Source organism: Balaenoptera ricei, chromosome 10 (genome assembly GCF_028023285.1).
Source record: "Balaenoptera ricei isolate mBalRic1 chromosome 10, mBalRic1.hap2, whole genome shotgun sequence".
Lineage (NCBI taxonomy): Eukaryota > Metazoa > Chordata > Mammalia > Artiodactyla > Balaenopteridae > Balaenoptera > Balaenoptera ricei.
Window position 1 is genome coordinate 41,479,735 of NC_082648.1, and position 9,639 is coordinate 41,489,373.

The 9,639-nt window shown below is 50.5% G+C and overlaps 1 protein-coding gene across 1 annotated transcript; it reads right to left on the reverse strand.

The window, feature by feature from the left end:
- Positions 1-5,576: 5,576 nt before the first annotated feature.
- Positions 5,577-9,259, reverse strand: WNT10B (Wnt family member 10B). Its single transcript, XM_059934575.1, has 4 exons — positions 9,186-9,259; positions 8,801-9,063; positions 6,655-7,028; positions 5,577-6,035 (listed from the first exon to the last, which is right to left on the reverse strand). Exons 1-4 carry the CDS (start codon positions 9,257-9,259, stop codon positions 5,577-5,579), a joined length of 1,170 nt encoding a protein of 389 aa, XP_059790558.1.
- Positions 9,260-9,639: the final 380 nt, after the last annotated feature.

Here is a 9,639-nt window from a genome sequence, read left to right on the forward strand (position 1 = left end):
TATTCCTGCCAACCCCCACTTTCCTCACACTCATTTCTGCAGCTGGTCTAGACATGCAAAGCTGCCTTGGAGCAGTCACAGCTGTGATACAAGAAGGGCGCTAGTAATGCTAAGAATGGAAAAAGGTTCTTGAAGTGCCCTTTCTCCTCATTTACAGCAGTACAGATCCTCCTCAGCGTACAATGGGGTTACATCCCAATAAACCCATCGTAAGTTAAAACATCTTAAGTCAAATATGCGTTTGCACCTAACCTACCGAACATAGTAGCTTAGCCTAGCCTGCCTTAAACATGTTCAGAACACTTACATTAGTCTACAATTGGGCAAAATAATCTAACACAAAGCCTATTTTATAATAAAGTGTTGAATATCTTATGTAATCTATTGAATACTATACTATACTGAAGGTGGAAAACAGAATGCTTTTATGGGCACAGAATGGTTGTAAGTGTATCAGTTGTTTACCCTTGTGATGGCATGGCTGACTGGGAGCTGCAACTCACTGCCACTGCCTAGCATCACAACAGAACCTCATACCAAATAGCCTGGGAAAAGATCAAAATTCAAAATTAATTTACAGTTTCTACTCGAGGCATATCACTTTTGCACCATCATAAAGTAAAAAAATCATAAGTTGAACCATTGTAAGTTGGGACCATCTGTACAAGGGAACACATGGCTCTTCCCTAAAGCTTGAGCCAAAATTGTTGCTTTTTTAATTTGTTTTTGTTTTTGGTTTTTTTTTTACCTTGTTTCTTGTCTCCTTCCAAGAAGAACTAGACTGGTAGATAGCTACACTCTGTCTACCCTTTATCCCCATCAATCCCTGGTGTATGAATTCACCAGTCCCTTCCTCTTATTCCAGTTTGGGTTTTTTTTTTTTTTGTTTTAAAGTCTTTATTGACTTTGTTACAATATTGTCTTGTATTGACTCTGTTACAATATTGCTTTGTTACAACATTGTTTTATGTTTTGGTTTTTTGGCTGCAAAGCATGTGGGATCTTAGCTCCCCAACCAGGGATGGAACCCACACCCCCTGCATTGGAAGACAAAGTCTTAACCACTGGACCGCCAGGGAAGTCCCCCCAGTTTGTTTTCTCTCTTATTTTAACCTGAAGAATAACACAACCCTAGAATGTGAAGTCAAGAGGCCCTTAATTTAAGATGGTGAAGGATGAGTGATAACCTACATGAGAAAAGAATCCAAAAAAGAATGCATATATGTATATGTATAACTGAATCACTTTGCTGTACAACTGAAACTAATACAACATTGTAAATCAACTATACTCCAATAAAATTAAGATACTATTTAAAAACAGAAAAAGGATGGTGAAGGATGATTGAAAACAAACTTATGGTTACCAAAGGGGAAATGTGTGGTGCGGGGGGGGGGGGGGGGGCGGGGGAGGAGGAGGGATAAATCAGGAGCTTGGGATTAACATACAGACACTACTATATTTTTTTAAATAAATTTATTTATTTTATTTATTTTTGGCTGCATTGGGTCTTCGTTGCTGCAAGTGGGCTGTCTCTAGTTGTGGCGAGCGGGGGCTACTCTTCGTTGCGGTGTGCGTGCTTCTCATTGTGGTGGCTTCTCTTGTTGCAGAGCACAAGCTCTAGGCGCACAGGCTTCAGTAGTTGTGGCACACGGTCTCCGTAGTTGTGGCTCGCGGGCTCTAGAGCGCAGGCTCAGTAGTTGTGGCGCACGGGCTTAGCTGCTCCGTGGCATGTGGGATCTTCCTGGACCAGGGATTGAACCTGTGTCCCCTGCCTTGGCAGGCGGATTCTTAACAACTGCACCACCAGGGGAGTCCCCACACTACTATATGTAAGATAGGTAACCAACAAGGACCTAATGTATAGCATAGGGAACTCTACTCAATATTCTGTGATAACCTATATGAGAAAAGAATCTGAAAAATAATGAATATATGTATACATATAACTGAATCACTTTGCTGTACACTTGAAACTAACACAACAGTGTAAATCAACTATACTCCAATAAAAGAAAAGAAAAGATGGTGAAGGGTGAGGTGGATAACAAGGATCATGTTTATAGCAAAGAGAGTTGTATCCATCCTGGGTTATTGCCATTAAGGGCCTTTGCCCTCCTAAGCTCTCTGTTTTAAATGGCAGAAGACTCCTCCAGTGTTATTACAGACTCCTAGAATGGGCCCTGTGATACCTCCACATGATTACTCTTTTCATTTCTTTTCCTAGAATTTTCTAGGCACACCCCACCAGGTTATGCCCACACACTGATCACCAAAATTATGCTTTGCCACTGCCCTTGCTAGTGCCTCAACCATACCAACATGCCTTGTGGGACTCTGACAGGAGGTGACACCTGTCAATGTTCCTGCCGAAGTCTTCAGATCCTCTCAAGGTTGGGTCCGGGTGTGACAGAAGGATGGAAATGGTGACAGTCTAGTATGGTTAGCAGCAAGTATCGTGAATTTGAGTCAGAACTGTTGAATGGAACTGGAGAATCTCCCAGCCCTTCTATCCTTCACCGTCTAGAGTCTGGAGAGGAAAGTGTCTGTTGCAGCATTACTGGGCACTTCCCATGGAGCAAAGAGGAGCACAGACAGGAGGGGTGCTGCTCATCTGGCAATAAGCCAGCCAATGCCACTCCCCAGCTCCCCAGCCACTTGAAAAGCTAAGGGAAGAAGAGCTCTGTCCAGAGCTGAAGGAGGCCAAGAGGCCTGACTTACAGCTCATCAGTCTTTCTCCCTCCCCCTGGCTGCCATTGGCGCTAACTAAAGCTGAAATTTTAGCCACCCGCTCTGTGGGTTGCACACTCCCACTCCCGTCACTGACCCCAGGCCTGGGCCTGAGCCCAGAGCGTGTGCCGGGAGCAGGGGTGGGGAGGGGGGTGTTGGTCTTGCTGACAAAATCCATTTGGAATTTCTCAAGGTTGTGGTTTGGGGCTTAAGTTTGCCACAGAGTGTGTCTGACGAAAGAAGAGAGAACGCTAGAAAGAGAAAGGGAGCCAAAGAGAGCACAGACGAAGGAAATAGGGGAAAAACTGAAATATTCCTGCTGTGATTTCATTGGACATTCTCCTCCCTCTTCCTGAGTGTGAGAAATTCCCATTCTGGATATTCCTTATCATTATTCTCTCATATCCTGTGTGTATTCTAGCTGCATCCCTCTCTCCCCAACTATCCCATACATATGTTAGGCTCAGTCAGTGCCTAAAGCCTACCTCCATCTAATTTCCAAATCAAGAATTCTCAGTGCACAAGCAGAAATTCAGGACATAAAGTTTTGCCATAAACTACTGCCCTAAACCAACACCCCTTGTGGTTCTTGCCACCCTGATGCTACCGTCATTTCACCTGATTTTGAGGGTAATTTGGGTAGCAGATATAGCTATTGCCTAGAGGAGTGAAAAGGACTATTATTTCTACATCCCCTAGCCAAGGAGATGACCTGATAGAGTCAGCATCTTGCAACTCCATAAATATTGTTATTTGTAAAGTTCTAAATTTGTGATGCAGATTCCTTTTCTGAATTGAAAGATAATTGTTTATTTTCTTTTCTTTTTTTAAATAAATTTATTTATTGCATTTATTTATTTATTTATTTTTAAATTTTTGGCTGCGTTGGGTCTTCGTTGCTGCGCACGGGCTTTCTCTAGTTGCGGCGAGTGGGGGTTACTCTTCGTTGTGGTGTGCGGGCTTCTCATTGTGGTGGTTTCTCTTGTTGCGGAGCGGAGCACAGGCTCTAGGCGCGCAGGCTTCAGTAGTTGTGGCATGGAGGCTCAGTAGTTGTGGCTTGCGGGCTCTAGAGCGCAGGCTCAGTAACTGTGGCGCACGGGCTTAGTTGCTCCGTGGCACGTGGGATCTTCCGGGACCAGGGATCGAACCCGTGTCCCCTGCATTGGCAGGTGGATTCTCAACCACTGTGCCACCAGGGAAGCCCTAATTGTTTGTTTTCAATGATACTGGGCTAGGAATAGAAAGAAATCGGAATTGAAATAAAAGAAATTCTGTTTTCTCTAGTTATGGTTATCTCCTGAAAGATAAAGGCATTGTTTTATTGAGATTAAATGCAGAAGAGCTCTGAATAAGGAAAGACAAACTACATAGGCAAATAATTCAGTGAGAGAGCATGCTGGTGTTTCTGGTTTCCAAAGTAAAAAACTCTAATTTTGAGCGTAGGAATCCTTTCTATATGTTTCCCATTAGTCTTGCATCTATCTCCAAGTTCTCTGATTTGGATCCAGAGAGAAAAGAACCTGCCCTTTTGGGTCCAGGTTCAATGCTGGGACATCTTCAGGACATGAAAACCCCAGAAAGGAGGTGACCTCATGGTATGTAGGGTAGGGGTCGAAACAAACCACAGCCAGAGGACCAAATCTGGTCCCGCAGTCCATTTCTGTGAATTAAGTTTTATTGGACATAGCCATGCCCATTTGTTTATGTATGGTCTATGGCTGCTTTTGAGTAATTATGGCAGAGTTGAGTAGTTTCAACAAAGTCCGAAAGTCTAATGTATCTACCATCAAGCCCTTTACAGGGGAAAAAAAAAAAAGCCAACCCCTGTTTTAGGGCAGTGACCAAGGCAAAATTTGGAGTTGAGGCACAGAGAATGTAAATAGGGCCTATGTTTACATCTCTAGTCCCTCACACCTAGAAGTCCCCCCGCCCTGCCCAGGTTTTTCCACACTAAAAGTCGCCAGGTCACCTGAAGACCATCTGAAATCCTTTGTGGAACCGGGCATTATATACAAAAAGTCATTGAGTGTGGGAGGGTAGGAGAATTCACCCATCAAAGAATCCAGGACTGGGATCCCAAATGTGGGTAGAAATATCACCATCTGTATTCACTGGTCCAGTAACTTAATTTATTTTTGTTACAAACAAGAACCAAGAACAAGTCTCAGTACAATAAATTATCCATTCCCACCCCCCCTGCTGAAGAAAGAAAAAGAGGCTCAGAGAATCTTAGGTAAAATTCTTCCTTTGGAGGGTTCCCTTTAACATCTGAATTGGGGGGGCAGCTTCCCTAAGGGCCTAGACAGACAACTTTCAGGGCTTTTGAGTGCCCTGTACTCTGTCCCTTCCCTAAGAAAAACCTCTCTACAACCATCTCCCATTACTCCCTAAGAGGGGGCCCAGGCTGCAGTAAAGGAGTTTGGGAACAGCAAATAGGAGTGAGTGGTCTCCTTCTGGATACAGGTCTTATGGCTCCACACAATGCCTGGGGCTATCCCTCAAAAGAAAAGAGTGGTCAAACTATAGGGACTCCCCGGCCAAAAGGGAGTGTGAATGAGAGTTAAAGGGACCCCAGGATGGGTAGAGGGGGGCAATACAGTTCATTTCATCTTAGTCCATTCGGATGTTCAAGGAGCAGAAGAGGGTGACAGCTCCCCCTCAAGCCCTCCTACTGTGGGGGAGAAGGCCACACATCACAGACTCCACCTGACCCCTACCACCCCCAAAGCTGTTTCCAGGTAGATACTTTGAGCTTCCAGGGGCCAAGATTGACCGTGGACAGAAATCAGAGCAAAAGGCTGCAAAGGTGCCCCTCCCCTTCCCCAGCCCCTCGGTGAGGCGGACCCTCACTTACACACGTTGACCCACTCTGTGACCTTGCACTCATCACATAGCACGTAGCAGCACCAGTGGAAGCGGCAATGACAGCGCTCAACTCGTGTCTGCCGGAGCACGTTGTGGCCGCGGCCACAGCACAGGCTGCCACAGCCATCCAGCAGGCGGCTGGTCTTGTTGCAGGCCCGGCCCCGCGTGCCTGGGGAGCCCATGGTGGGGTCTCGCTCACAGAAGTCAGGAGACTTCTCAAAGTAGACCAGTTCTCCTGAGAGGCGACGGGGACGAAGGCGGGGTTGGAAGGCTCCAGAGTTGCGGTTGTGAGTATCAATGAAGATGGCCCGGCCCAGCCGCTCCCTCAAGGCTGCCCCTACCACCCGGAACTCTGGGGCTGACCTCCAGCACGTCTTGAACTGGCAGCTGCCTGATGTGCCATGGCACTTGCATTTCCGCTTCAGGTTTTCAGTTACCACCTAGAGCATCAGCAGGGAAGAGGTGAAAGGGGAGGGCAGCAAACGGACAGAGCACAGACGCACAGGAGAGGGGAGGGAACAGAGGGCACAGAGGGACAAACAGAGGCAAGAATGACAAGGAAACATCAGAAGAGAAAGGGCACTTCGAGGCTAGGTAATAGCCCAACTCCCTCATTTTATGGTTGGAGAACTGAAGCCGGAGCAGAGTGTAATTTGCCCATCTTCAATAACTAGCTGGCAACAGGACTCAGCTCCAGTTGTCCTGACTCCCAGTCCAGTGCTCTTTCCAGAGTGAGCACTGCCAAACCAGGGAGTCTAGCACCCCTAAATTCTGTAGGGAAGACAGCTATAATAATAGCTACCATGTAATGAGCACCCGCCAAGGACTAGGCACTATTCTGGGTGCTCTATTTGCTAGCTCACTCTTAATGACACTGTAAGGTAGGTATCATTAGACTTTTAACAGATGCAAAACTGAGGTTAAGTGACTTGCTCTGCTCCAGGCCACCCAGCTGGTGAGTGGCAATCACCCACCACATCCTCTTGCTATGCTGTGCCTCCCAAGATCTAGCCAGGCCTCGAAAGCTAGGGAGACGGAGGGCAAGTTGCACGCACATACCTGACGCCCCACCCTGTTGTTGTGGATTCGCATTCGTGCCTGGATGTCCCGGGGAGCTTCCCTGGAATCCAAGAAATCCCGAGAGAACTTCTCTCCAAAGTCCATGTCATGGTTACAGCCACCCCATTCCCATGTGTCCTGGGGGCCAGGGCTGGGGCCTGAGCCAGGGCCCGGGCTGGGCAGGGAGTGGGGAAAACTCTTGCCCCGGGACAGAGCCTGCAGCTGCAGCAGTTTGGCCCTCAGCCGATCCTGCTCGCCACTGCCCTTCCAGCCGCAGCTGCAGCTCACCAGCTTGCCCAGGCTGCAGGCTGTGGCTACCGCATGCATGACCCCAGCAGCCAGCATGGAGAAGGAAAAAGCGCTCTCTCGGAAACCTGGGGATGAAAAGGTTATGATGGTAGGGGTAAGTCTGACAGGCAGCTGAGAGTAAGGAGGCCAAAGGAAATAAACAGCCACACTCCAATTCCAGAAACTCCTGACTCCTGATCCTGCCATTTACCAGCTGAGTAATTTGGGAGCAAGTCACACGGGAAGTAAGGGAACCGAAAGCACAGAGCCTCAGTTTCCTCATCTTTAAAGGGAGAGGATGGTTTGAGATCATCCCTGAGGCCCATTCTTGCTCTGTTAAGTCTGGGATTTTCAGGTATGGATGAAAGAGCTAGCCTAAAGGGAAAGACCCCTGGGGATGAGAGATGACTAAGAGAGAGTCCCTGAGGTCTTTGAAGATGTGTTCACTTAGTTCTACATCTGAAAGCCTTAGAAATTCCCCAGCCCTGCAGGTGGGGTGGAAGCAAGAGTCCTTTGGTTGTGTGTGTGTGTGTGTGTGTGTGTGTGTGTGTGTGTGTGTGTGTAATTCAAGATTATTTTAATCAGCCTTTTAACCAACCTACCCTCCACCACTCCAACATCCCCAAAGTACGGGAGCTGTGGAGCTGTCCTTCCTTTTTCCAGCTTCTAGTTTTATATTTGCCCATTAAGACTGCCCTTTATGTTTATCCTAACCTGCTATCACTCTATAAAACACTGGGAGAGGGAGAGAGGTGGGGGTGATTCTCCCTAAGGCCCTCTTAAAATGTTGGCTTCTTTGTTATGTTTTGGGGGTCACAGAGGCTTAGGATGACAAGCCTTTCCCGGGCTTAGATAGACACGCTTTTCACTTGGGCATCAAAGCCTTCGCCAACACCAGGCCCTGTGGAAATGGAGGGGGTCCCTCACTTCCTTCTAGGCAGGGGCTCTCTGGAGCCCTGACTGGATGAGAGACAGCACCTCTCAAGGGGCCAGGCCTCTCCCACCCCAGGATGCAGGGCTCCTGGCCCAGCCTCCTGATCCTCCAACCCCAACCCTCCAGGGGGGAAGCTGTTTGCACAAGTCTTGGGAATTCCCCTGAAGATGGCAGCTGCCTATTAACCCTGTGGTCCCCAAAGTATTGCCCCCACCCTTGGGCTGAGCCTGAGATGGATGTTTACTCCTCTAGGGAGTAAACTCGGGCATGGCCTGGCAAGAGACAGGGCTGCCTCTCAGACCGGGGCCCCCAGACCAGGCCCCGAAGTGACCTGTTCTCCACCCCTCCAGCCGCTCCTCACCTGCTCAGGTGAGAGCCACCTGGGGCCCTCACAGCACAGAGGAGGGGGACGCTCCCCGGCTTCAAAGCCATCAGGGTCTTTGTTCCCACCTTCTGCTCCTGGGAACCCCAGTAATTAGGGGAGTAGGTTTAACCCTTAAACGGTTGGGGGCGTCACCCCACCCCCGCTGAGGCTCTGGGGACACCAGCCTGGGCTTGTCCCATGGCGAGGGAGGGACAGAAAACTGGGGGAGGGGAAGAAGGGGGGCATTTGAAGTTTCCAGGGCTGGGGGCACCTCTTGCTCGCAGGTGCAGCCCAGATCAGCTGGGCGGAGGCAGGAAAGGGGGGGCCCTAAGGTAGGGGAGCAGGGACCCAGCTGCCTTGCCGGCAGTGCGCAGGTGGAAGTCAGAAGCACGGGGCCCCAGACGGGTGGCCAGACCCTACCCCGCGCGCGGCTCCGGGGGGAATTCCCGGAGAGGCCCCTCCCGGAGTCGTGAACTCGTCCCTTCCCGCCTCCGCTCGCCTCGGCCTGCCCCCCGCCCCCCAGCCCCGGCGGCGGCGCAGACCCGCCCCGTAAGGCTCACCGCGCTTGAGGATGGCGCTGTGGTGCGGCAGGCGGCCGCCGCCCTCGAGCGCCGAGCAGTTCCAGCGCTGGTCACGCAGCTGGTGCTGACACTCGTGGACCGCGATGTGCAGGCCCTGAAGCGCGGACGCCGTCACGTCGGGGCTGCGCAGGCACAGGCCTAACTGCCGCTTGCTCAGGCCCGACAGCGTCAAGCATACGGTGTTGGCGGTCAGCGGCGGCTCGCCGGGCAGCTTCAGACCCAGAATCTCATTGCTTAGGGCCCTGGGAACCGAGAAGGCATTTGAGGGTCTGTGGTCCAGGCCTCGCGCCCCCTCTGACTCCTCCCGCCCCGCCTCTAGCCCAGGGCTTTCTCTCGTGGGCTGGGTGACAGGGGAACTGCTCACCGACTGCACAAAGCCAGGAACAGGAGACCCGCGAGGCCCGAGGGCGGAGGCCGCGGCCGCGGCTCCTCCCGCATGTCGAATCCCGGGCCCGAAGGCCCCGGTGGGCAGATCGATCAGGGCCTGCGGGACAGGGAGACTTAAGGATGGCTCCGGAATAGGGTGGCTCGCCTGGGCAACCAAAGAATGCCCAACTTCGGGCTCCTAACTCACCAGTGCCACCCCACCGACCGTTCTCACCCCCCTCAAACAAAACAATAAAGATCACGCCTTGATTCCCAGAGTACCTGGGCCCTGGAGGAAGTCCCTGCCTAGAAGCTGGGACTTACGCTAGTGCTCTGGAGCCGATCTAGCCAGACACAATGCCTGGCACACAGGCACACTCACGTGCAAACAGATGTATAGACTCACAAACAGCTCTCCACTACCTTGCCCACCGCTCCCTTTTCAAGGGCCC

What these genes read in the sequence shown, in the direction of transcription:
- WNT10B (XM_059934575.1), bottom strand. Translation starts at nt 9,259, where the DNA reads ATGCGGGAGGAGCCGCGGCCGCGGCCTCCGCCCTCGGGCCTCGCGGGT. An exon ending in TTCCTGGCTTTGTGCAGTCG is followed by an intron (nt 9,064 to 9,185) that starts GTGAGCAGTTCC and finishes CTCGGTTCCCAG; the next exon opens with GGCCCTAAGCAATGAGATTC. An exon ending in ACAACAGGGTGGGGCGTCAG is followed by an intron (nt 6,036 to 6,654) that starts GTATGTGCGTGC and finishes CTGATGCTCTAG; the next exon opens with GTGGTAACTGAAAACCTGAA.